The 27,362-nt window shown below is 55.5% G+C and overlaps 2 protein-coding genes and 1 long non-coding RNA gene across 3 annotated transcripts; all 3 read right to left on the reverse strand.

Annotated features, from left to right (window-relative positions):
• Positions 1-1,450: 1,450 nt before the first annotated feature.
• On the reverse strand, positions 1,451-13,604 carry OPA3 (outer mitochondrial membrane lipid metabolism regulator OPA3). Its single transcript, XM_049787309.1, has 2 exons — positions 13,403-13,604; positions 1,451-1,852 (listed from the first exon to the last, which is right to left on the reverse strand). Exons 1-2 carry the CDS (start codon positions 13,542-13,544, stop codon positions 1,482-1,484), a joined length of 513 nt encoding a protein of 170 aa, XP_049643266.1. The 5' UTR covers positions 13,545-13,604; the 3' UTR covers positions 1,451-1,481.
• Positions 13,605-17,594: 3,990 nt separating this feature from the next.
• GPR4 (G protein-coupled receptor 4) lies at positions 17,595-18,944 on the reverse strand. The gene has a single exon (XM_049787527.1). The coding sequence runs from the start codon at positions 18,942-18,944 to the stop codon at positions 17,595-17,597; it is 1,350 nt and encodes a 449-aa protein (XP_049643484.1).
• Positions 18,945-19,985: 1,041 nt separating this feature from the next.
• On the reverse strand, positions 19,986-26,792 carry LOC126028294 (uncharacterized). The gene is made up of 3 exons (XR_007502416.1): positions 26,682-26,792; positions 26,487-26,596; positions 19,986-20,599 (listed from the first exon to the last, which is right to left on the reverse strand). It is a non-coding gene; the product is annotated as an uncharacterized LOC126028294 (long non-coding RNA).
• Positions 26,793-27,362: the final 570 nt, after the last annotated feature.

Genomic DNA, 27,362 nt, shown 5'->3' on the forward strand with positions numbered 1-27,362 from the left:
ACCCATAGACTCCAGGTATTGTGCATGCTTGTAGCTCTCCTAATGCTCCGGGCCTCTTCCAGACACCTCACCTGGGACCCCCTCCTCGAGTCCCCCTGGCCTCTGGGAGGGCCAAAGATGCTGTTCTGGAAGCCCAGTCTCTCTGTGGTTCCGGTCTAGGGAGGAAGCCCTCCCCTTTCACTTGGCCCTGTGAGAGGAGGACCCTGGTGGCCACATTGTCACTGAGGGCTTCTGAAGGGGGTTTAGGGACACCCCAGTCCTCTGCAATTCCTGAGAACTCCATGCAAACCCACACCTCCCACTGCACAGCACACTGCCCACTGCACCCAGGATAACCTGGGGACCTTCCCCAGCTCTCCTAACCTTCACCTCTACTGTACTCCTACCCTGCCCCTCACTGACTTTGAGGCTCAGAGAACCCTTGGTGTGCCCCCCCCAGGCCTGTTTCCCCTTCTGGGGAAGATCTGGGGGTAGTTGTGGTTTGAGCAGCATGCCCAACCCCAATGAGGGATATCCATGTCCTGACCCCCCTGCAATCAAGAGGTTGTTCAGAAAAGGGTCTTTGGGAGGCAACCAGGGATATACCCTAGCCTGTGAAAGATTCGGACAGGGATGGAGCAGAATAGAGAGGCCCTAGGGCCCTAGCAGCTGGCAAGACTCAGATGTACCCCAAGTCTGAGAGGGTGGTATCCCATGCACCCCTTGAGTTGGGATCTTGGGAATAACCGACAAGAAGTGAGAAAATTCCTGTGTGTTCTGTGGATGCAATTGCAGGAAATGAACTAAGAAAGTGAGAGGGGCTCTGCTGCATTTAGGGGGGACTCGTGCAGCAAGAGTGGGGGTGGGGACCAGGCAGCACCCAAGAGATAGCCTGCGGGAAGGCCACCAGGAAAAGCCCAGGGGCTCACTCCAGGCCCAGGGGTTTGGGGAAACTGCAGGCTGGAGGCCCCAGACTGCCCAGCAGATGGGAGTCCACAGGGCTAGTCCAGCACAGGCCTTCTGGGGCTCAGCACACAGGCGCCAGTACCGGGCAGAGCTGGGGGTTCAGCTGGAGCCTGGCCTTGGACTCAGGGAAGGGAAAGGGGAAATGTTTGGAGGTCACAGCAAACAGTGATCGAGTAGAGGGCCCAATGGAGGCCCCTGGAAAGGGTCTGTGAGCCCCATCTTCAGGGCCTGAGGCCAATGGCAGAGGAAGGAGCTTGAGGGGTTCTGGGACGGGTACCCCAGGAGAGCACAGTGGATACAGCTCAAATCTGGGGTCCACTGTCCCTCTGGCCAGATGTCCTGCTGAGACACATGTCCTGGAGGCTTTGGAGCTGTGATTTGGGGGTGAGGCAGGGAGCGATGAGCCCAAACGACAGTTCCCACAGGAGCCGGCCAGCAGGGTGACCCCTCCCGAGTTGCCTTGACACCCGGGAAGAAGGCCTCATGTCACGTGTCCGGGTCAAGTTCAAGTCCACGTGCAGGTCTGGAGATGCGTCCTAGCCCCGGCGCGGGCACGAGCCCTGGGCGTCCAGCTGGGCCCGCAGCTCCTGCATCTGGCCGCGCAGCTCCTCCAGGGCGCCGTGGGGGGAGGCCTGGGCCTGCAGCGCCTCCACGGCCAGCGCCAGGCGGCCCACCTCGGCCTGCATCGCGTCCCAGGCGGCCCGAGACTCCTCGTCCTTCTTGCGCTGCTGCATCTGATGGCGCCAGTACTCCAGCACCAGACAGCCGCCGCCCACCACGAAGATGGTGGCCTCGCCCAGCAGCTCTGCACCCAACTCGGCCGCCGCCTCCTCGTTCAGCGGCTTGATGGTGGAGCCCCGGAAGCCCATGATGCGCATCTTGGTCCGCATCTCCACCCAGTGGTACACTGCGGGGCGGACGGACGGAGAGAGGGTCAGCTCGGGCTCTGGGCGCCCCCCACCCTCGGCCCCGCTCCCCCTGGCACCGGGCAGGTCCAGTGTCAGCACTGGGGCATGCCCTGTACTTGCTTTGGGGGTGTCTTAGGGGGACTGCGCCGGCCTCCCTGGCAGCAGGAGCTCGGACCTTAATTCTCTTCTGTCCAGGCATCCTTTATTGTTTACTTTGTTTTGGTTTTAGGGCCTCGCCTAGCTCTGTGCTCAGGGCTGACTCCTGGCTCTGTGTTGACTCCTGCCTCTGTGCTCACAGCTGATTCCTGGCATTGTGTTCAAGGCTAATTCCTGGCTCTGTGCTTAAGGCTGACTCCTGATGCTGTGCTCAGGGCTGACTCTTGGTTCTGTGCTGACTCCTGGCGCTGTGCCCAAGATTGACTCCTGGTTCTGTGCTCACGGAGCCATCAGTGGAGCTGGGGATCACTACGCACCAGGCAAGCACCTTCCCCTTTGTGCTCTGGCCCCTGGCCTGGCTGAGAAGCCTGAAAGCCGTTCAGGAGAGGGGTGCGCTTTGGGGGTGGGAGGGCAAAAGCCTCAGGACTGAGCTGGGTTTTTTTTTTGTTGTTTTTTAGGGGGAGACTCTGAGCATAGGGGCCTCACCCCCTTTGGTGCTGGTGGCCCGACTCCATCAAGACACAAGAATGGAGGGGTGCGGTTCCTGTGCTGGCGGGCTGTACCGCTGGAGCTGCGGCTGCCTTTGGGGCCTCGGAGGCAGCTCGGGGCAGTCCAGGCACCAAGGTCTGCTGCCCAGTAGAAGGTATTTCATTTTCCCGGTTCTTATTCTTTTCCAAATTTTTTATTTTCCCTTTTCCTTTCTCCTTTGGCCTCCCCCAGTGGTGCTCAGAGACCACTCCTGTGGGCCCCGTTGTGTTGCTGGGTATGGAACCAGGGCCGGCTGCCTCCTTTTGCCTGTCTCCCTGACCCACCAAGAGGGCAGCCGAATGCAGGTGCTGGAGAAACAACTGACTGACTTGACTCTGGGTGTCGCAGAGGTGCGGGGCCAGGCTAGAGAAGCCCCTGGCAAACGCTGAGTTCCTACTGCTGGGCGATGACATTCCAACAGCACGTCCCCTAGAAGTGGGGGTATGTATATTCCGCCTCATTGAAGATGTTTCAGCAGGGCCTGAGCATTGACCTTAACAGCCCAGTTGGCTGAGAATCACCACACTGGGCCCTGGGGGTCCTTTAAGATTGGGGGCCCAAAATAAATAAAAAACCACGACCAAGCCTGTTTGGGGCCGGAGAGATGGTACAGGGGGCAGGCGCTTGCCTTGCAGGTGGCCGACCCCAGTCTGAACCCTGTTTCTGAACCCCACCAGGAATGACTCCCACCATAACTGCCATGAGTCCATTCAAAAAAAAATCAAGGAAAAAACCAAGAAGCAGTTCGAGAACATTCCAGATGTCCTCCCGCCATGACTTAAGGACAAGCCCCAATATTAACCAGAGGGGGGTTGTGAGCACACACTCTCCTATTCTGTTTTCTTATCTGTGTGGAACATTCTCCCCCCCCCCCCCCCCCCCGAGCTAACAGGAAATGACTCTATTTGGGCAATGCCCAGTGGGGGGAAGGGGCTTCTCCAGGAAGTGCTGGGGGACTGTGAGGTGCCCGGAAAGTTCTGTGGGCTCCTGCACATATGTCCCAGGCCCTGCCACTACATCACCTTCCAAGCCTGCCTCTTTCTGTTCTGTTTGGTTTTGGGACCTTCCCCAGCAGTGCTCAGGACTTACTTCTGGCTCTGCACCCTGGGATCACTCCTGGCAGTGCTTGGGGGCCATTATGGGATGCAGGGGTCAAACCTGGCTCAGCTACGTGCAAAAGCAAACGTCTTCCCCCTTGTCCTATTGCTCTGGGCCCCGGTTTCTGTTCTGACATCTAAGAAAAAAGACTCGCTTAGTTTCTCCCTTGAAAGCATCTTTCACTCGCTTGTCTCTCTGCTGCCTTTCTCTCACACACACATCTTCCTATATAAGTTTCAATAAAAACTATCTTGTTTCAATAAAAACTTTGTGGCTGGGAGGGTGTTTGCCTTGCACATGGCTGACCGAGGTTCGGTACCCCGCATCCCACAGGGTTCCTAAGCACAGACAGAAATGATTCCTGAGTGCGGAGCCAGGAGTAATCCCTGAGCATCACTGGGTGTATCCCCCCCCAAAAAAAAAAAACCCAAAAGAACTAGAAGAGAATGTAATGGGGCAGAGGAGATGAGACTACACATTAGGGAGAGATGCACATGAGGAGCAAGGGGCGATACCAGCTAATGCAGACATGGGCGGACGGGGGGGGGGGGGCACTGAGGAGCCTGCCAGGAGCCCCCTATTTCTGGCCTGCCCAGGCCCAGTGCAACTGGAGCCCCAGATGGGCTGCAGGGCACCCCAAGGACACTCACACATCAGACCATGACACTGCAGGAAATTCCAGAGTGCAGGCTGGGGCTCCAGTAAGGCACCCACCCCCTGCTTCCCTCCTCCACTGAGGACACTGTCCAGGTGCCCGGGGGTTCCCAGACAGTCACCTTCCGTTTGCAACCAGCAGCCTAGAGGGCAACACAAGGCTGAGCTAATCAGAGAAGTTTCCAGAAGCAGCCCAGGGAGAGGAGCAAGAAAACTAACCTGCGAAGTCTAGTATGGGGTCTGCAAGCACTGCCTAGTAGAGTTTGGGAAAGGCACCAAGTTAAGGTAGCCTGGGGTGAGTGAGGTCATCCCATAGGAATTTCTTTCTTTTCCTTTTGGTTTCAAAGCCCTACCTGGCTGTGCTGAGGGGCTCTATGGGGTGCCGGGGTCAGACTGTGATCAGCCCCATTCACAGCAGCACCCTGACTGCTGTCCTGGTTTTTTTTTTTTTTTTTTCTTGTTTGTTTGTTTTTGGTCCACTGAGAAGCCATTCATTGGAAATCTTAGAGTGCTTCCGAGTCCCCCACCCCCATTTCGAGCTGAAGAAGCCATGTAAACACTGAAGGGGAAGATAGTGTGACCTGGCACTGGAGTCCCCAATAGATGCCACTTGCTCACAAGGCCCCGGGTGCCACTGGCTGTGGGTGCTCACCCCTGACATGGTGTCATTGCTAGGAATGCATGCCAAAGAGGCAGGACCTCAAGAAAGACATGAGACCAGCAAGAACATGGGGCCATGAAGTGATGAACTGATCCGAGAGGTTAGGTCACTGACCTTGACAAGGGCCAGAGCAGCCCTGGAATGGGGCCCAGGTCTGCAGGGCTTGAGGGCCCCCGTGCACCAGCCTGGGGCGAGTGATAAGGACTTGGCAACTGTGTGACGGGTCATTTTCCTGTCAATTCAAACTGCTCAAAGGGGAAAGGATTTTTTTTTTTTTTTTTTTTTGCTTTTTACAAGCAGCTCTGAGATGGAGAGGCACGGGGTAATCCGTCAGCTATCATCACGCATGCACAGTCATGCATGTGTAATCAGATGCCCTCCCTGGAGCTACACACACACACACACACACACACACACACACACACACACACACACGAACGCACACACAACCACACACAATCACACATGCTCACCCAGCAGCTAGATAGACAAGCACTCAATCACGACACTTGGAGCAGCTATACAGACCTGCCTGCACAGTCACACACGTTGACAGCAGCGACAAAGACAAGCATACACAACAACACACACAATCATGCGTGCACTCCCAACAGTGCTGTGGGGAGAACTATGTTTAATACGGTGGATTGGCCCACCCAGGCTCAGAACTCCTCGAAGTCAGGAAACCCGAGACACATCCCCCTGAGATTCGGGGTTGAGGCATAACCCCCTCCAGGACCTGGTGTCCAGGGGAAGTAGGGATAGAGAATGGGGGGATGAGGGGGACCCTTTCTGCTGCATACAGAGCAAGAATGGGGAGGGGACTGGAGTGCAGGCTCTGACACAAGTGGGAACCCAGATCTGACCCCCAGGTCTGTGTGGTCCCCTGAACATCTCCAGCAATGACCCCAAGCATTGCTGGGTGTGCCCCCAATCAGAAAAGAAATAAAACCAACTGACAAGTAATACATTTCCCCCCAAAATCATGTAATAAGGGGCTGGAGGGAAGGCACAGTGGGGAGGTTGCCTGCCTTGCACGCTGCTGACTCAGGTTTGTTCCCAGGACCCCAGATGAGCTCCTCGAGTCCTGACTCCTGAGCACAGGGCTAGGAATAAGCCCTGAGAAATGTACCCCACTAAATAAGAACCCCTTGGTGCAGCTGGTGGAGCTCAAATCCTACCCTCCTCTCAGCCCTGCACTGCCCAGGACCGGATGGCCCCTGGCACACTGCAGTTGTGCGCAAAGCCCTGAGCGAGCAGGACACCAGGCAATGGGATACACAGCCGCCAAGCTGCACCCCCAGCACCACAGCATTCCCTAACGAGCACCAGAGACCCCCATGAGCACCACAGTACCCCCAGAAAGCACACAGCAACCCCCATGAGCATCATGGTGACCCGCGGGCATTGCAGGAGTGCCACCATGACAAAGCACCAGCTGAGTATTCAGACTCCACAGCTCAGGGCAGGTGTGACCCCAGATCACAACAAAGATGAGGAAAGGAAAAGTCATCTTGAGAGAAAGAAGTCAGACAAGTGATAAGCAGGTGAGGAGGGAGATTGGGGTGTTGAGATGTTGACTGTCCTGGATGGGCTGCACGGGTCAACACACAGAACCACACACTTGAGTTCTGCACCTGCGTCAATATGGACACGTTTCCATGAAGGCTGTTTCTAAAGCCCAGGGGTTACAGCTATCACACAGTGGGGAAGGTACTTGCTTTGCATGCAGCCAACCCAGCTTTAATCCCCTGAGTACCTCCAGGAGTGACTCTTCAGTGGAAAGCCAGGAATAAGCCCTGAGTACCTCCAGATAGGACCCAAAAACAACAACAGAAAAAAGAAGTTGGCACAGCCAAAGAAAAAACGAAAAAAAAAAAAATAAGAAAAAGGAAAGAGGTAGGAGCAACAATATGGAGTGGATAGGGCGCTGCTTTGCACAAGGCCAAACTGGGTCCAATCTCCAGCACCTCAAATGGTCCGCTGAGCTCTGCTAGGAGTCATCCTAAACACAGAGCCGGGAGTAAGTCCTGAGAACTGCAAGATGTGCCCTCTTCCCCCCCCCAAAAAAAAAAAGTTGGCCTGGGGGTGAGGGGCAGGGAGCTGGCACTCAATGGGCGCTGCAGCTGCCACATACTTTGCATGCAGGAAGCACCGCATGGCCCCAAGCATCACCCCTGAGCATGGCCATGTCTGTTCCCTAACCTGCAAAAATCTAAGTTAGCACTGGGGCTACCCAGCCTGGAGCCAGCCTGGCTCCACTTGCCCTTTCCTGAAGGCGTTTCAGCCACCAGAAAGCCTCCCCAACAGTGCTCGGGGTGTCAGCAGACCTGTGGGGCAACAGTGACTCAGGGAGAACCCCGAGGTTGAGGATGGCCGGCCCAGCATCCTGGGGCATCCCATCTTCCCAGCCATCTCCGGGAGAGGCTTCAGGAGGGACGGACCAGCCTCCGAAACTGGCCAATCATCAGAGCGCTTCATCCCCAGGGCCACAGCGATTGGCTCAGAGACAGGATGCCCCACCCACCACTCGCCAAACTGACCAATGCGGAGAACACCCGCTCAGGCGGGGCTCTAGAGGGTCCTCAAAGGCTCCGGGAAGCAAGCGCTGGGTTTTGAGCCCTGCCAAGTTAGTCATTCTTGCCCAACGGTTCCTGGCAGTCGCCGGGCACCAAGTCAAGATCTGCTGAATGAATGAAGCACTCAGCTTCTTAAGCAAGTCCCTGTTCCACACAGGATCCCCGCCCTCTGTATCACCCTAACCTGGAGAGACCAACATAATGGGGTCCAGGCAGCCCCCAAGCAGGAAGGAAGATGCTCCAGAGAGGCTGCTCCCAGCAGGGTCCTGCAGAGCCCCAGGTTTGAGTCCTGACGCTGATGTGACTGTATGCAAACAAACCCCTTAGCCTTTCTGTCAGAACAAAACTGTGAAGGCGGGAGAGGCAAGGAATGGGAGAGGTGACGAGGTGACTGCCTCCCACTCACCCTTTTTATTTTTGTTTCTAGAGGGTCCACACCCAGTGATGCTCGGGGCTTGCTCAAAGGGTTCACTCCTGACAGGGCTCTGGGAACCATATGGAGTTCTGGATTTGATCCCCACTGCACCCCACAATGTGCCCCGAGCCCACCAGAAGAGATCCTTGAGTGCATAAGCAGAGCCGACCCTGAGAACGAGCACTGCCAGGTATGGCCCCAAAATAAAAACAAGAAACAGGGGCCAGAGAGGTAGCACAGCGGCGTTTGCCTTGCAAGCAGTCAACCGAGGACCTAAGGTGGTTGGTTCGAATCCCAGCGTCCCATATGGTTTCCCATGCCTGTGAGGAGCTATTTCTGAGCAGACAGCCAGGAGTAATCCCTGAGTGCTGCCGGTGTGGCCCAAAAACAAAACAAAGAACAAGAAACAATCAAGAAGCTGGTAGTAAGGTGGGAGAGAGACCAGTTGGGGTGATGGGCACTGCTTAAGGGGCTGCACATCGGGGCAGCTCTCCACAGAGCAGCCAGAAGATGCAAGAAGAGAGCTCTGGGGTGCTGGTGGAGAGATAAGCTCTCCGGGCAGAGCCTGCATGCCACAAGAGGAAGGGAAAGAGAGAAAGAAGAGGAGAGAAAGGAAATCAAGTGCAGAGAGCTGGAGAGGTATCTTAGCAGAATGTGCTACATCTCCTGCACCTCACAACCCCCTTAGTGCGGCTTGAAGTGACCCCCAACAGCAAAAGTAGCCCTGGAGCACTGCTGGGTATGACCCCAAAATGCAGAATAAATTTAAAAAATAATAAAAAATAATAAAACTCAACTACAAACATGTTTCTAATCGTGGTACTTAAATAAAGATATTAATTTTAAAAAGAAAAAGAAAACAGGAAAACCAAAAAAACCCAAATAATTAAAGTGACAGAAACCAAGTTTTGACGGTGGGACTGAAACCAAATGCAAAAGGCTGCTACTAGCGCCCTCTGCTGTCCTCTCCGCATAGTGCAGCTCGGCGGGAAAGGTCTCTGGAGGCAGAGAACCAGCCCCGCAGGGAAGAGACTTCTAGAGACTCCAGGTCCAGAAGTCCCACAACCTCCCGCATATTAAGTGTTTGCATAAAAGCCCATCGCATGCTTTTGCATGGAGGGGGCTGAAGGAGGAAATGGACAGTGTGGGCGCCCCCAAGAGATGGTGCAGGGTTCAAGGGTCTCACTCCACTTGATGCAGCCAATCCCGTCCCATCCACAGCCCCATCAGGCCCCCTGAGCTTTACCAAGCGTGACCCTGGGGTCATGTGTTCCTAGCACAGGGCTAGGAGTGATCCCTGGGCCCTGAGTTTGTATATTTTGGATTTCTTGGTCCAGGATGGGGGTGATGTTTAGGTTACACCCGGGGGTGCTCAGGGCTGACTCCTGGGTCTGCTCAGAAATCACTTCTGGGCGCTCGGGGGACCATATGGGATGCTGGGGATGGAACCTGGGTCGACTGCATGCAAGGCAAATGCCCTTCCTGCTGAGCTCTCTCCACCCTTGTGTGTTTGGAAACCACCTCTGAAGTCTTCTTCCAGGACTGCTGAGCACCCAGGATGAGGAAAATGTGGCTTTGCTGAGAAGTGGGGTAAAAGTGGCTGAGAAGTCAGAGCACACTGCCGTCTGTCAAAGATGCTAAGTGATGGGTGTCCAGAACATTATAAATAGACTCCAGGGAACAGTCGCTGAGTGCTAGAGCACACGCCAAACATCGCAGAAGCGAGTTAAAAATAAAAACACCGGGCCCGGAAAGATAGCACAGCGGCATTTGCCTTGCAAGCAGCTGATCCAGGACCACAGGTGGTTGGTTCGAATCCCGGTGTCCCATGTAGTCCCCCGTGCCTGCCAGGAGCTATTTCTGAGCAGACAGCAAGGAGTAACCCCTGAGCACCGCCGGGTGTTGCCCAAAAACCAAAAATAATAATAATAATAATAATAATAATAATAATAATAATAATAAAAATAATAATAATAATAAAAATAAATAAAAATAAAAACACCCCAGTCTTCCCCGGATGGGTGGCCTCAGCAACTGTCAGGAGCACAGCTGGGCAACTTTTTTGAGTCACACCTGGCAGTCAAGGGTTACTCCTGGCTCTCCATTCAGAAATACTCCTGGCACACTAGGGGGAACCATATGAAATGCTGGGATCAAACTCAAGTGAGCTGCATCCAAGGCTAATACCCACCCACCACTATGCTACTGCTTTGGCCCCACTTTTCTTATTGTTTTGTGCCACAGCCAGTGATGCTCAGGGGTCACTCCTGGCTCTGCACTCAGGAGTTACTCCTGAGAGGCTGGGAAGACCATATGGAGTACTGGAAATCGAACCCGGGTCAGCTGCATGCAAGGCAAATGTGCTCCCCACTGTGCTATCACTCTGACCCCGCAGTTGACTTTCGGTTGCTTGTTTCCTGCTTTTGTTGGGGGGGGGGGCACTCGCAACATTGCTCAGCACCACGGATCCATCCTGGGGTCCCTGCATCAGACCCTGCACTCAGCCCTCTGAGCCACCCCTGGGATGTGGCATTTCTGAGGTCCTTCTGAGCTCTGCGGGATAAGTGTCCTGTTGGTCATTTCTCTCCTTTCTCGCTGGTTCTGTCTGCCTGGCGCTTTCCTCATCCCCTTCTCATCTTTCAACCTCTCCCTCTTATATGTACCAAAGTCCCTGAGAACAGCCACAGTGCAGAAAGAGAGTGACCTGCCCAGAACACACAATGGAAACAGCAGAGCAAGAACTAATGACTCCGTCCATGAAGGTAGAGTGAGAGAACCAACGGGGAGAAAATCATTCCCAGGGGCCTGAGTGAAAGCATAGCCAGGAGGGTGTTTGTCTTGCACGCGGCCAATCTGGGTTCAATCCCCGGCATCCCATATGGTCCCCAAGTCCAACAGAAGTGCCTGCCCCAGCACCCATCCATCCTGCTGCTTTGGCTTCTTCTGGGAACACAAAGCCTTGGTCAAGGGCAGGGCGCAGTGTCCAGAGATCAGGCCCGCTGGGGGCAAAATGGGTGCCAGAAAATGGCATCAGTGGAGGTTGAGGGCAGTGGTGAGGGTGAATCTGGGAGATAGATAATGGCCACAGGGTGGGAATGAGCTCTGGAGGCACCCAGCTCTGACCCCAAACCCCTCGGGAAATCCTGCCATCTTCCTCCCTGCACACTGCTGGGTGTTTCTGCCCATGGGGAAAGAATGAGGGTTCGTCTGACCCCAAATCCCTTAAGGAACCACACAAGTTATAGGACAGCCTAAGGTGCCCCAGGGGGACATACCAGATGATACAGATATGGGCCTTCCAATGACAATGCCATGGGGGCGAAGTCCAGCCCAGCTCGCTTCCCCAAAGGGTCCCAGATCAAAGGCAGTGATGGGTGGTTTGGGGTGACTCTGATGGTGGAGGAAAGGGATGAAACAGAGAGTAGCCAGCACCACTGACAGAGAGAAATAGGCACATACTTTTGTGCAGACCACAACCTAGAGGACAGATTGGGGGGGGGGGCTGTCCCTGTGCCCCTGAGCACACAAAGGTACGTAGAGGCCCAAACTTGCCCAGCCCTGCTGTAAAGAGTTTTTATTTTTTTGTTTTTGTTTTTGGGCCACACCCGGTGACGCTCAGGGGTTACTCCTGGCTATGTGCTCAGAAGTCGCTCCTGGCTTGGGGGACCATATGGGATGCCGGGGGATCGAACCGTGGTCCTTCCAAGGCTAGCGCAGGTAAGGCAGACACCTTACCTCCAGCGCCACCGCCCAGCCCCTGTAAAGAGTTTTTAGGGACAGAAGTGATAGCACATAAGGGAAGATGTTTGATTTGCACGTGGCCAACCCGGGTTTGATCACTGGCATCCCACATTGTCCTGAGTCTTTCAGGAGTGATTTCTGAGTGCAAAGCCAAGAATAACTCCTGAGGCCTGCCAGGTGTGACCCATAAAATAAAAATATAAAAGTTTTCAGTGTGGAGATGGTGTCAAGAGTTGGTCCATAAAGTAAGGCTCTTGCCTTGCATGTGGTCTGCCAACCCTGGTGCCATCCATGGCACCAAAGACAAAACTAATTGCATAAAGATTGGGGCCAGAGCAATAGCTCAGCGGTAGGGCATTTGCCTTGCACATGGCTGACGCGGGATGTACCACCAGGGTTCGATTCCCGGCATCCTACATGGTCCCTCGATCCTGCCATGGCGATTTTTGAGCGCAGAGCCAGGAGCCGCCAGTGTGGCCCCAAACCAAAATTAAAAATTAAAAAGAAAATTACAGAAAGACGGAGTTAATCCTTGAGCTGACTCATAATTCAGAACAAGGGGCTAGAGATACAGAGAAACAGGCACAAATGTGTTTCGGGCCTGACCAGGGGCTTAGCTCTGACTCATCCCTGCCCCAAATCAAGAGGTCATAGGGAAAGAGAGATTCCAGTAAGTAAGGGAATTTGCCAGATATGATCCAAAAAAGAAAAGGTAGAAAAAAAAGAAGGGAGGGAGGGAAGGAAGGAAGGAAGGAAGGAAGGAAGGAAGGAGGGAGGGAGGGAGGGAGGGAGGGAGGGAGGGAGGGAGGGAAGGAAGGAAGGAAGGAAGGAAGGAAGGAAGGAAGGAAGGAAGGAAGGAAGGAAGGAAGGAAGGAAGGAAGGAAGGAGGAAGAAACTGGCTAAATAAACATTTGGATGAATGAATGGTGGTTCTCCAAATGAGCAAATGGAATGACATGTTTCCTTATTCTGCGCTTGCAAAGGCCTACAGCACATAGAGGTATCTTTTTCATGTAATCCATCCGCAGAAAGCTTACAAACTTCTATCTCAATGTGGTGGCCCGCCTCCAGGCAGCCTTCCTGGCATAACCTCTGGGTCTGAGCTCTGAAGGTGCCAAGAGGACACCTAGACAAAGCCAAATGGTTTGTCATTTGAATGATCTCCTGGTTATAATTTAACTACTGTTACAATTATGTTTTTTGCCAGAGTTTCAGGTCATGCTCCCTGATCCCAGACTTCGCTGGAGTCGTACCCTTAACCCAGTCCTAGTTCCCGGAGTAAAACTGGGGCCTAAAAAAAGCACAGTGGCCTTCTAGGCAAACAGGTAAACTGAGTCACAGGGGAGCGTTTGGTTAAGTAAAGCCACTCCAGCCAAAAGACCCTTCTGGATCTCTGCGGCCCCGCCCCTTAAACGCCTCTCATTCCGAGAAAGCCCGCCCCAATGGCTCATTCCGCCACGCTATTGGCTTGCCGAGACGTCAATCTCCACGCGCTCTCTTTCCCTATTGGCTGCATCTTGCCCCGCCCCCGAGTCACGCTAGCTCTTTACTATTGGCCCACGCACCTGCACGTCTTCCAGAGACCCTCCCTGATTGGCTGCAGGGCTTGGACGGCTAGGGCTGTGATTGGCCAGAAGCGGAAACCCGTCCTCCGAGCAACCACCTGAGGGGGTTAGAGGAAAGGCAAGGCTTTGGAGGGACGCGGGGTCAGACTCACGCTGAGCCGGCGGAAGGCAGATGTAGGTCTTGAAGAACTCGCTCCGGCGGGCGGCGTCCTTAATGCGGTTGGCAAGCGGCTTGCTGACCTGCCGGATGCCCAGGTAGAGCAGCTTCGCCATAGGGAACGCGCCCACCACCATCTTGGCGGTCGCACGGGCACGCGCTGCCTCCCCGACTGGGCGGGGCGCCTCCGCGCTCGCCCTCCGGCCCCGCCCGCCCCCGCCGTGCGTGCGCGCGTACGTGCGTACGTACGTACGTCGCGACGTGCGTCCGCACGGCCCGGAGGACCGCTGTGGGGGCGCGTGACGTCGCAGATATGCAAATAGAGGCGGAAGTGAGCGGTCCGGGGGCGTGGCCGGCCAACGGCCGTTGGCGGGAAAGGGCTCGGATTCCCACGCCCTCCCCGGCTCTGACGTCACCGCGGGCGTCGTGACGTCACGGGCCTAAATGGTCTTAGGCGCTACCGGAGGCGGTTCTTAATTAGCCCTAATTAGGAATAATTCGCAAATATACTCTCCCCGGCCCGTTGCTGCTGCTGTTCCTCCAGGCGAGGCTAAGGGGACCTTCCTTGGGGCTAGAGATAGGACAGCGGGGAGGGCTCTTGCCTTGCAGGTCGACCCGGGTTCGAGCCCCGTCGTCTCCTAGCGTGGGTCCCCTGAGCTCAGCTGGAATGATTCCTGAGTGCAGAGCCAGAAGCATCGCCGGATCTGGCCCAAAAATGAAAAAAATAAAAATAAAGAGGAATTATTGGTGGTCATGCAACCCAGAGCTGGGAGTCTCATCTGTTTGATTTCCAGGGAGTTGACTTCAAACTCTGAGCCAGGGGCCCGAGAGATAACACGGAGGTAGGGTGTTTGCCTTTCATGCAGGATGGTGGTTCGAATCCCGGCATCCCATATGGTCCCCCGAGTGATTTCTAAGTGCTGCCGGGTGTGACCCAAAAATCAGGAAAAAAATCTCTGAGCCACCCTTTGTCCTTGGTCCGCTGAATAGACATCATAACAGCACTTATTAATTGCATTGCTGTGAGGTTGCTATCTACGAACCTGTAGGAATGCGCAGCCCGTCAAGTGCTTAGAAGGTTACCAGTTAGGCAGTAAGCAATGCCCCCAAACAGCTTATTCATGTACCGGGCTTATCATGGAGTTCTTGCTGATTCCAGTACCAATAGTGGATTCGGGAGTTGCCCAGAAGCTGCTGCTGACCCACCAAAGTTAAATGACAGAGAAACTGAGGCCCTGAGAGGGGGGTAAGGAGTCTCCAAGTCCCCTCCAACGTACTGAAGATAGTCCCGTATCAAAGGAGACTTAGACTGTTTGCCCAGCAGCCCCGCTTCATCCATTGTGGGGTGAGGGTCCCCAGGGATTTGTTTCCGGAAAAGAGTTTAAGGAATGTCCCAGACTGTCCTTTTTACCCAGCGGGGAGCTAAATCATATAAACAAGGGCAGGAAGGGGTGGAGAGAAATTCCTGGAGGGTGGTGTGCTGGTGGGTAGTGAGATTCGAAGAGAGGAAGAAAGGAAGAAAGAAATCAGGGGCCCAGGGCTTTCCTTGGTATCCACTCTGACTCCCTGAGCATCCTTTATTTCTAAACCCCAATGCCAAAGAACCCCCATTTCTCCATTTGGAATGACAAATATTTTTGGGGGAAAAATTGCCCCAGATCATCTAAATGAGGCTGGAGTTATTATAGTACAGCGGGAGGGCATTTGCCTTGCATGTGGGTGACCCAGGTTCAATCCTTGGTACCTCACATAGTTTCCTGAGCCCTGCCAGGAGGAATCCCTGAGAGCAGAACCAGGAGTAAGCCCTGAGCACTGCTGGGTATGGTCCTGTATGAAAAATACAGAGTCCAAATGTGTAAGGAGCCCAAGATGTTATATTCACTGTTTCCTCAACTCCTTGAATAGGGCTTGACACACAGTAGGGGCTTAATAAATATTTATTGAATGAATGGGAATGAACATTTGGAGGAGTGAAATTCTTCCATTGGACTCTTTCCAGAGAGGCCGGCTCAGCATCCCCCACCATCCCCATATCTCCATCCTAGTAGCTTTCCGGCCACCAGGAAACGGGCTGGGTAACCCCATAGTCCAGGTCAATTTTATTTTTCCGTCCCTCAATGCCACCAAAGCACCAGTTTCCGGTATGTCAGTAACTCTCCTGCCCTTCTGCAAAACTATTTTCCCCATTAAGTGGTCTTTTCCCTCCCCCTCTTCTTCCTTTCTCTGAGAAGTGCTTCCAGGAACCTCTTCCAAGGCCAGGGTGTATATGTGAGTGTGTGTGTGTGTGAGAGAGAGAGAGAGAGAGACAGAGACCCTTCTGAATCCCATCAAGAGCTTAGACATGCAATGAGAGGCTGGGAGAAAAGTCACTAGCAGAAGGGCCACACAGCCTTCTCCATACACTCTGGGAATAATCCCAAAGGCTCAGGGCACAGGGACTTCGCCATTCTGGGGCGTGGGAACTAGAGAGATGAGTTAACTGACTCACTGACTGTGGGACCCTGGCCTAGTTGCTTTGCTGCTCTGGTGCCCATCCTGTAATCATTCCCACAAGGCTGCCTAGGGACCCCTTTTCCCAGGATGGGCCCAGGGGTAAGAGTGATACCATCACAGTATTCCCGTCTAAGTACCCGCCGAGGCTGGGCACGGTGCCTGGCTAGCTGTAGCACCATGTTTGTCCTGGTCTAATGCCTTCTCACCCACCGTTTCTGCCCTTTTGTCCCAGGTTCTGCCCTCCCTGCCTCCTACCACTCCCACCCACCCCCCATTCAGTTTACTTCACTCTTTAACCTTTAAGTCAAAGTGCTTCCTTCCTCAGTTCCAGCCCACTGGCAGCTGCTGTTTAATAATCTCCGAGTCTCAAGATCCAGGCACTCTACCCCAGGGCCTTGGCACTTGTTTGTCTGTTTGCAGTGCTATATCCCATTGGGGTGACCATAGCAGAACTCCCCCAGTTGACAAGCGATGCTCTGACTCTCCATATTGAGGCCAGACATCAGATCCCATATCACTTCCTGGCCCCTGATCATCTGTTGCCCCTCACTTCACTCAACGAATCCCATCTCTGTTGAATGAAGGTACCTACGCCCTCTTTAATCATCAGCCCTACTCAGTGGGGAAAACCTGTGCCAAGCTCCCCTGAGGGGCAACATTTACCCACTGCACGCTAGCTTTCCCCACTTTTTACCTGCCTCCTAGCAGACCAAAGTAGCACCTCACCTGCACAAGCCCACAACAGGTGGGTCATCCTTGGCCATCAGACCAGGTCAGATACCCTTTCGGGTGAGAGGGTGCTGCCTTGGACACAGGCACAGAGCTGTGTCACATCTGTCACTAGCAGCTGTGCCAGCACAGGGCCTGGCGCTGAAATGTGAGGGCATCCTGGGGGGAAAGAATGGTGGGCCAGTGGCCAAGCCAGCCCCTCGCTAATTCTGCTTTAGGATAATGAACACACACTTATTTACATGCAATCTGCATAAACCACAGGGACCAAGCAGTGAAAGGCAGAGGGGGAGGAGCTTAGTGGGGTGGGCGTGTCCTCGAGAAGAGTTTGTCGAAGGGGGCATGCTCGGGAGAGAGGGAAAGAGCTTGAGGGTGTGGGCGTGGCGTCGGGAGGCGTGCCAACGAGGTGGGAGGAGCTTGCTGAAAGGGGCGTGGCTCTGCAGGGGGTGTCCGCGATCGGGGAGGAGTTTGTTAAAAGGGTGTGGCTTCGCGGGGCATGTCCACAAGATGGGAGGAGCTCCCTGGAGGAGGGCGTGGCTTCATGGGTGTGTGTCCACCAGAGGGGAGGAGCTTGGTGGGGTAGGCGTGTCCACGACTTGGGAGGGGCTTGCTGGAGGGCGTGTCCACGAGATGGGAGGAGCTTGCTGAAGGAGGGCGTGGCTTCACGGGTGCGTGTCTGCCAGAGGGGAGGAGCTAGGTGGTGTGGGCGTGTCCACGACGTGGGAGGAGCTTTGTCGGAGGGCGTGTCCACAAGGTGGGAGGAGTTTGTTAGAAGGGCGTGGTTTGCGGGGGCGTGTCCACGAGGTGAGAGGAGCTCGTTGAAGGGCATGGCTCACGGGGCATGTCCATAAGAGGGAAGGTGTGGGCGTGGGTTCACGGGGCGTGTCCGTGGGTGGGCGGAGTCTCGATGGGCGTGGCCTCACGAGGGCGTGGCCTCGGAGGGCTCGGCGCTGGGCAGCGCCCATTCATTGCACCTGCACCTGCAGCTCCGGCTGCAGCAGCAGCGGGGACGGCGGCGGCGACAGCGGCAGCGGCAGCATCTTGAGGGCCCCCTGGTCCTCCGGGGCAGCCAGGGTCCCGGGCGCGCCGCCGCCGTGCCGGTCGCTCCCCTTGGCGGCGTCGAGGTCGAGGTCGAGGTCGAGGTCGAGGCGGAGGTCCAGGTGGAGGCCGGCGGAGGCTCCGGCCGCCGCGGCCCCCGCGCCCCTCGGCTCTCGGCCGCCGCCCAGCCAGCGGCGCAGGTGGCGCAGCGCCCGGGCCACGTCCCCGCGCGCGCCCTCGTGCACCAGGCAGTAGAGGATCGGGTCGGCCACGCAGTTGAGGCTGGTGAGCGCCAGCGCGCCGTGGTAGGCGGCGAAGACGCGCTCCTCGAAGCCGCAGCCGCCGTCGCCGCCGTCGGCGCGGGCGCGGGCGCGGTCGCGGGGGGCCCGGCCCAGGGCGGCGGCGCTGCGGGCCAGCAGCAGCGCGTGGTAGGGCGCGAAGCACACGAGCACGATGGCCAGCAGCCCGAGCGCCAGGCGCTGCACGCGCAGCTTCTCGCGCCGCTCGGCCGACACGCTGCGCCGCACGGCGCGCACGATGCCGCGGTAGCACAGCAGCATGAGCGCCCAGGGGCCCAGGAAGCCGGCGAAGACGCGGTAGAGGTTGAGCCGCGCGCCCCAGCCCTCCAGCGGGAAGCGCTCGAAGCAGAAGGTGCGGTTGTCGCGGCCGCGGAAGAGCTCGTCGTGGAAGAGCGGCGCCGAGTTGGCGCCCAGCTCGGCCGCCCACACCAGCGCGCTCACGGCCGCCGCCGTCTTGACGCGCCGCAGCCGGCCGAAGCGCAGCGGGTGCGCCACGGCCAGGTAGCGGTCGAGCGACACGCAGCACAGGAAGGCCATGCTCACGTACAGGTTGGTGTAGAAGACGAAGCCGAAGAGCTTGCAGGCGCCCGCGCCGTGCGCCCAGTCGTCGCGCCGCGCGAAGTAGTCGGCCCACAGCGGCAGCGTGGCCAGGTACAGCAGGTCGGCCACGCTCAGGTTCAGCAGGTACACGCCCAGCTCGTGGCGCTGCCGCACCTGCCGCCACGCCGCCCACAGCGCCAGGCAGTTGGTGGGCAGCCCCGCGCCCAGCACGGCCAGGTACAGCCAGGGCGGGAACAGGCGGTCCACGCGCGCGTCCACGCGGCAGCCCTCCCACTCGCCCTCCCGCGCGCCCGGCGCCAGGCTGCCGTTGCCCATGCTCGCGCCCGGGGCCTCGGCGGGCCGGGCGGCCCGAGCTCCGACCCGGGCCCGAGAGGGGGGCCTGGGCCTGCGGATGTCCGGGGGCGGGAGGGAGGCCATGGGGGGGACGCGGCCGCCCGCACCCCCTGGCAGGAGGCTCAGGGCGACATGGCGAGGGCCGAGGAGGGAGGTGGGCGAAAGAGAAAGGGCGAAGGAGGAGATGGAGAAGAGGAAGAAGGAGAGATGGAGGAAGAGCCGAAGAGGAAGGAGGAGACGGAGGGGAAGATGGAGGAGGAAGAGGAGGAGGAAATGGAAAAGGAGAGGAGGAGGAGACGAAGAAGATGGAGAAGTTGGAAGAAGAGGAGGAGGAGAAAGAGGAGGAACAGGAGGAGATGGAGAACACGAAGGAGAGATGGAGGAAGAGCCGAAGAGGAAGGAGGAGACGGAGGGAAAGATGGAGGAGGAAGAGGAGGAGGAAATGGAAGAGGAGAGGAGGAAGAGGAAGAGACGAAGAAGATGGAGGAGGAGAAAGAGAAGGAACAGGAGGAGATGGAGAACACGAAGGAGAGATGGAGGAAGAGCCGAAGAGGAAGGAGGAGACGGAGGGGAAGATGGAGGAGGAAGAGGAGGAGGAAATGGAAGAGGAGGAAGAGGAAGAGACGAAGAAGATGGAAGAGGAGGAGAAAGAGGAGATGGAGGAGAGATGGAGGAAGAACAGGAGGAGATGGAGAACACGAAGGAGAGATGGAGGAAGAGCCGAAGAGGAAGGAGGAGACGGAGGGGAAGATGGAGGAGGAAGAGGAGGAGGAAATGGAAGAGGAGAGGAGGAAGAGGAAGAGACGAAGAAGATGGAGGAGGAGAAAGAGGAGGAACAGGAGGGATGGAGAACACGAAGGAGAGATGGAGGAAGAGCCGAAGATGCAGGAGGAGACGGAGGGGAAGATGGAGGAGGAAGAGGAGGAGGAAATGGAAGAGGAGAGGAGGAAGAGACGAAGAAGATGGAGGAGAAGTTGGAGGACGAGGAGGAGGAGAAAGAGGAGGAACAGAAGGAGATGGAGGAGAGATGGAGGAAGAACAGGAGATGGAAGAGAAATGGAGGAAGAGGAGGAGGAAAAGAAGATGGAGGGAAGAAAAAATGGAGGAAGTGAAGATGGAAGAGGAGAAAGAAGGAGGAGGAAAAGACAGAAGATGGAGGAGGAGGAGGAGGAGGAGCAGGGGCAGGGGAGCTGGGGACAGAGATGGCAGGGTGGGCAGAAGGGAGAAAAGGGGGTGGGTGAGGCCGGTGAGCACAGAGCTACTAGGTCAAGGGTTGGGCGACCAAAGCAATCGAGGGTTGGGATCCTGCCAAAATGGACACTGGGGCTGCAGGGGTGTGTTTAAAGAGATGAAAGAATCAGCAGGGGTGAGGGCAGTCACTAGAGGAGGGTGGCAGAAGTCTGAGTGGGAATAACAGTAGGGAGGAAAGTGCCAGAAGACACCAGAGTCTGGGGAAGGGAGGTCCCCCTTTTATCAGTGTAGGGGTTGAAATAGGACAGGTTGGAGTTAGGAGGTGTTGGGAGGATCAGGCAAAGGAGGGAGATGGGGTCAGATCGTTGGAGCCCCAGAAGAGATGAAGAAACAAGGGAGGGATCCAAGGAGAGGGCAGGAAGGGGAAGGACTCCTGAGGGGAGCAACAGAGGCTACCCCAAAACAGGAAGGGTGAGTGAGGCTTCGGGGTCCTGCTGAGGAGGCCTCCACTGGCAAGTTCAAAGCTTGAAGTTGTCTTATTAGCCGGCCTGTGGGAAGAGAGAACAAAAGGGCACACATGTCCCCCACAGCGGCCCACAGCCCGATAGAGCTCCCCTATCCAACACAGATTTGAGGGGCCAGCTAAGTTGTCCCTTAGAAAGGCTGAAATGGTCGGTGCGATAGCACAGTGGGTAGGGTGTTTGCCTTGCATGCAGCCAACCCAGGACAGACCCAGGTTCAATACCCGGCATCCGTATGGTCTCCTGAACCTGCCAGGGGTAATTCCTGAGGGCAGAGCCAGGAGTAACCCCTGAGCACCACCCAGGTGTGGCCCAAAAACAAACAAAAGAGAAACAAGCAAGAAAGGCTGAATCAAATTCAGGGTCGGAGTTCGAGTAAAGCTCTTGGAATGATGGCACTGTACAGACAGGAGGGTGGGGATGGACCAGAAAGACTAAGTGACAACCCAAGGATACACAGCAAGGCAGCGAGGCAATGACAGGACTGGGACCAGCCTGCCACTGTAACCCAGAGCACTCCGCTTTCAATAAATAAGCACAATGGTAACAATCACTAGGGGCTACTGAGTGGCCACCTCATCATTCTGTCCTAAGCCCTTTTTTTGTGGGTGAGGCCATGTGTTTTTTTAGGGGGGCCCATACCCAGTGATGCTGGTTACTCCTGGCTCTGCGCTTAGAAATCACTCCTGGTCTGGGGACTATATGGGATGCCGGGAATTGAACCCAGGTCCATCCTGGGTTCACTGCATGCAAGGCAAACATCCAACTGCTGAGCTGTCTCTCTGGCACCAGCTAGGAGCTTTTTCAGAACCCACTTAGAGTTGTCTAAAAGAAGAAAAAAGGACAAACTGAGGCCCTGTGTTTCCAAGACCTGTCCAAGGTCCTGATGTGGGAGGCACCATCTGGCCTCTGGCCCCCCTTTCCCCCTTTTTTGTCAGAGTAACAGGACAGATTCAGAGCGATAGTACAGAGGGGAAGGTGTGTGCCTTGCATGCGGCCAACCCGGGTTCGATCCCCGCCATCCCATATGGTCTCCTGAGCCACCAGGAGTGATTCCTGAGTGTAGAGCCAGGAGTAACCCTTTGAGCATCAATGGGTGTGGCCCCAAACACTCACTCTCTCTCTCTCTCTCTCTCTCTCTCTCTCTCTCTCTCTCTCTCTCTCTCTCTCTCAAAAGCAATTGCGGGGGACAGGAGTGATAGCACAGTGGTAAGGCATTCACCTTGGTTCAATCCCCAGCAACCCATATGGTCCCCCAAGCCAGGAGCGATTTCTGAACACAGAGCCAGGATAACACATGAGCATCAATGTGTGTGGCCCAAAAATAAAAATAAAAATGAAAAAGCAATTGGACAGGGTGAGAGAGAGAATATAATAGGGAGGGTGCTGGAGCCGGAGAAATAGCATGAAGGTAAGGTGTTTGCCTTTCATGCAGAAGGACGGTGGTTCGAATCCGGCATCCCATATGGTCCCCTGAGCCTGCCAGGGGCAATTTCTGAGCATAGAACCAGGAGTAACCCCTGAGCACTGCCGGGTGTGACCCAAAAACAAAACAAAACAAACAAAAAAATAGAGAGGGTGCTTGCCTTGTCAGGAGTACTTTCTGTCTGAGCATCACAAGGTGTCCCCCCACCCTGGGCTCCAAAGAATACTGGACAGGGCTGGAGTCATAGCGCAGTGGTAGGGTGTTTGCCTTGCGCACTAATGACCTGAGATGGACCAGGGTTCGATCCTCAGCATTCTATATGGTCCCCTGAGCCTGCCAGGAGCTATTTCTGAGCGCAGATCTAAGAGTAACCCCTGAGTGCCACTGGGAGTGACCCCCCCCCCCCAAAAAAAGAATAACTGGATAGAGGGACTGGAGCAACAGTACAGCAGGTAGAATAAGGTGGGCATTTGTATTACATAAGGCTGACCAGGATTGGATCGCCAGGACCCTTGAGCACAGAGCCAGGAGTAAGCCCTGAGCACAGCTGAATGTGGCTCCAAAACAAAACTTCCCTTCACTGTATGCTTTGCCTGAAAACCCTTTCCCACAGCTCTCCTTAAGTCTAAATTTTTTCTTATTTTTACTTTCAGTTTTTGGGCCACACCCAGCGGTGCTCAAGGGTTCCTCCTGGCTCAGCACTCAGGAATCACTCCTGGTGGTCTCTAGGGACCCTAATGGGATGCTGAGGGTAGAACCTGGGGAGGGGGGGTTTGCATACAAGGCAAGTGCCCTCCTCGCTGTGCTATGTCTCTGGCCCTGTCTCTTACCTGCCTACCCAGAGTTTTGTCTGTCTCTGTCTGTCTGTCTGTCTGTCTGTCTGTCTGTCTGTCCAGAGCAGATCTCTGACCAGGCTGGAGCAGTCTCTGCATGTGCCTCTGGTTCCATTTTCAGTCCCCTCGAGTTCCCTGAACACAACACAGAGCAGGTCCCCCACCAAAACACTGTAGGCAGCCCTACACTCTCCCCTGAGAAGAAACAAACACCCACCCACAGTGCTTTTAGCTCAAATCCTGCAGGGTCCCGGGGAAGTAGGTGCCCTGGAGGGAGCCAGTGGACCTAACTTTGCTCCAGACTGATTCAAGGCAGGGAGGACTGTGGGGAGGGGAGCCCAGCCCGCTGTGGGGTTCCCAGTAAGAGAGCAGGGAGGGAGGGGTGGACCCTACTAAGGTCCACAGCCAGAGGCTTCCAGATCCTGGCGAGATGGAAGGACAGAGCTTGTTTTGGCTGGAGCACTACAGTCTGGGTCCTCCCAGCTTTGGACAGAACCCAGCACCCAGATCAGGGCCTCAAAGAACCTCTCCCTTCCTCTCCCCTCCCCTCCCCTCTTCTTCTCCCTTACCATCCCTTCTCCTCCCCTCCCTTTCTATTCCCATCTTTTCTCCCTTCCCCTCCTCCCTTCCCCTCTTCATTCTGTCTCCAATTTTACCTGAAGAATTCCTCCTCCTCCTCCTCTTTTTTTTTTTTTTTTGGTTTTTGGTTTTTGGGTCACACCCGGCAGTGCTTGGGGGTTACTCCTGGCTCTATGCTCAGAAATCACCCCTGGGGGCTGGAGAGATAGCATGGAGGTAAGGCATTTGCATTTCATGCAGAAGGTCAGTGGTTCGAATCCCAGAGTCCCATATGGTCCCCTGAGCCTGCCAGGAGCGATTTCTGAGCTTAGAGCTAGGAGGAACCCCTGAGTGCTGCCGGGTATGACCCAAAAACCTAACCCCCCAAAAAAAAAGAAATCAACAAATGGGATGCCGGGATTCGAACCAATGTCCTTCCACGTGCAAGGCAAACACCTTACTACTGTGCTATCTCTCCAGCCCCCTCGTCCTCCTCCTCTTCTTCCTCCTCCAGGGTGTCCACTCTGTCTGTCTAAAGGGGGTGTCCTGCTTTCAAACTTGACAGCCCCCCACCCATGAAGGCCATTGGCTGATCCTGAGATCAAGTCGGAACTGGGCAGGACCTGAAGGGTTACTCATCTCTGAGCACTGCCAAGCTGTGAGAAGAAACAAACCAATTTGGGAACCAAAAAAAATTTTTTAAAGAAATAAAAAAAAAAAAAAAAAAAAAAAAAAGAAAAGAAACCTTTTTCTTCCTGGTTTTTGGGTCACACCCAGCAGTGCTCCGGGCTCCTCCCGGTTCCAGCCCAGGCCTCCCGCTTGGAAAACATGTGCACGGCCCTTTGAGCTAATGCGGAAAAATATTTTTTGTCATGAAAAGAAAGAAGAAATTGGTTTATCTTTTTTTGCTGGGAAGGCAGACACAGCAGGACTTAGGGCTGACTCCTGGCTCTGCTCTCAGGACCATTTCTTTGCCCTATGCTCTGAGCGGGCACCAGCCTTATGAGCCAGAGGAAATAGACTTCCCATGGCTAATTTCCTGGAGGGGAGTCAGTATGGTGTTCACCATCCCTCCTTCCTCAGCCTCTCTTCTTCCTGGGGTGCTAGGTATGAGGGGCTGACAGCTCTCTCTCTCTCTCTCTCTCTCTCTCTCTCTCTCTCTCTCTCTCTCTCTCTCTCTCTCTCTCTCTTTCTCTCCCCCCCTCCGTCTCTCTCCTCTTCCCCCCCCCTCTCATACACACACACACACACACACACCTTTCTATTCCAATTGCTTTTGGCCCACACCCTGTGATGCTTGGGGCTTACTCCTGGCTCAGTGCTCAGGAATCTCTCCCAGTGGTGCTCAGGAGACCATCTGGGCTGCCAGGGATCGAACCCTTGCAGGGTTGGCCTTCTGCAAGGCAAATGTCCTCCCTACTGTGCTATCCTCTAGTCCCAAGAGCGACCCTTGAGCACAGAGTCAGGAGTAAATGATGAGCATAGCTGGGTTTGTGGTCCAAACACACCCCCCCCCAAAAAAAAGCCAGTGAGCAGAAATGTTGGGTGTCCACCATCAACAAGCTCCCTGGCTCCAGTTCCTCCAGCACCCTGTTTTGTTGAACGATCAACCCCCAAATCTCAGCCCCCCCCCCCAACCCCATGACCACAATTCCTCCTTCTCCACCCAGCCCTTCTCTTGGGGCCCCCAAGAGCAGCAGGAAGAGAGAGCGGGGAGAAGACAGGGAGAAGGGGACACCCACCTTAGGGTAGGGTGTCAGAAGCGGCTGGGGCCCCATCACTCCATCTGTCAGTCACCCCTGCACCGGCTAAAGACCAGAAAATAGCATGGACCCCCCCCCCACCTTCACCTTCGACCACCCTGAGCCACTCACCCAGTCGCCTTGGCCTGAAATTTTCTGAGCAGACTCTCCCCTCCCCCTCCCCCCTCTGCTCCCCATCTGGGTGCCCCCCCAAGCAGGCTCCGTCTGCGCCTCCAGCCTCCGGTTCCATGTTACAAGATGAAATGTGATGAGGGCCCCGCTGCCCACCTGGTGCCTTGGCAGCCGGCGGAAATCAGGGGGGTAGCCAGCCGGGCCTCCAGGGACTGGGGTGGGAAGGAGGAGGGGGAGCGGTGTTTGGGCCTCAGTTTCCCCATTTCTCCCCAGCCCCCTTCATGCCCACCCCACCCAGAAGGGTCCTGGGGTGTGGGGGATCCTCCAATTCTCCATCTGCATCCTGGGGTGGTCCTTTGGTTGGTGCAGCTCTGGGGGGGGTTAAATTCTGTTCTCCCCCCATACACACCTGCTCCCTCAAACCTGCCCCTGTGGAATGATGCCCTTCTCCCTGGTGTTATATTATTCTCCAGGCCCAGCCCCCTCGGACCCTCTCAGCTCCCCAATATTCAAAAACTCACATTCCAAGAGTTGAAAGTACTATTGTTAGTGCTGTTGGAATTTTTTGGGGGGGCATTCTACCAGTTTCATAATCTATTATTAAACTAGCCGCGATGATTATCTTGCGCTCAGCAAAGGCATATGCGCCCCATTTCCCTTTTTCTTCCCTGACAAAAGGGAACGTTGGTGGCTGGTAAAGTCGCTTTCCTTCCCTCCTTCCCAGGGGTTGCTCTTTGGAACTTGGGTCTATTTGGGACTTCACAGACCCCCAGCAGGGAGGCTGAGGTCGCAGCAGAACCCCAAGATTCTTCCAACCCACCCCCGCTGGGCTGGGAGGGGGATACCCCTGGGAAAAATTCTGGGTGCCCTGGCCTCCCCGCCCCGCCTAGCTCACACCAATCAACACCAGCTGAGTTATTATTTGTCTAGACATAAACCAAATTATAGGTCCGGTCCACAGGAACAGTGGGCTTCACAGGGAGGGTCAGGAGACAGAAGGGGGGGCTCATCCTTCCCCCCACTTCACCTCCTCTCTCTGTTGTTCCTTCTCCCCAACACCAGCTTGGCCACAGGGACCCACTGCCCTTCCCTCTCCTTCCTCCCCCAACAAGTTCAGAAACTCATTCTCCCTCCACCCAGCAAAACGCTCCAAAAAAGCCTTTGGGGCTCCAGATTTGGGCCAGAATTGAGCAGGAATCCGACCTCCCACCCCACCCCCGTACCTCAGTTTCCCCAGCTGTGAAATGGGAGACGGGAGGAGGGTTTGGCGCGTGCTTCAGAGCCTTGGCTGTAACATTCTCCCCAGCAGCCAGGATTCCTTTCACTGATCTTTCTAGAGTGAAGGAAAAGGTCCTTAAATTCTCAAGTTCCAGCCCCTGGATCAGAAAACTCCCCATCACCCACTTCCCCACCCCTACCTACTGACGCCCCCAAGTCTCTCCAATCCGTGAATTACATTCCTGGGGCAAGAGGGATGGCACAGCAGGGAGGGCTCTTGCCTTGCCTTGCACATGATTGACCTGGGTTCGATCCTGGCATCCCATATGGTCTTCTGAGCCTGCCAGGAGTGGTCCCTAAGTGCAGAATCCAGAATAATCCCTGAGCACCACTAGGTAAGGTGCGCCCCCCAAAAAAGATTTATATTTCAGCGTTCTGGATCATAAAATTCTCTTAGCCTCTCTGATCTCCCCAGAAAGAAACTTCCAGATCCTCCAGCAAAACCTGATTTTGATTTCATTCCCAGATTGACACAGCACAGGGGGACAGGACCCCTCTAAATGGAGATGCAGGGGGTGACTTCTGACCTCAGTGGGTTCCGGGGGTGCAGTCCCCCATCCTTTCCCTCTGTGCTTCAAAGCAAACCCTTCAGGTACACCCACCTAATTTGGGTACACCCAACACTCCCCCAATACAGGGACCCCCCCAAGCCATCCCTTGGGTAGCTTACATAGAGGTGGAGGGCAGGATACCCTCTATAAAGTGGGGGGGGGAGGTGAGACCCAGGCAGGAAGGAGTTAAAGGTGACTGGCCAAAGCCTGGAAGGGAGGAAGTGGGGGGGAGGAAGTGCCCCCCCAGCCAAGAATTCCTAAAATTGGAGT

This window comes from Suncus etruscus, chromosome 14 (genome assembly GCF_024139225.1).
Source record: "Suncus etruscus isolate mSunEtr1 chromosome 14, mSunEtr1.pri.cur, whole genome shotgun sequence".
Classification (NCBI taxonomy): Eukaryota; Metazoa; Chordata; class Mammalia; order Eulipotyphla; family Soricidae; genus Suncus; species Suncus etruscus.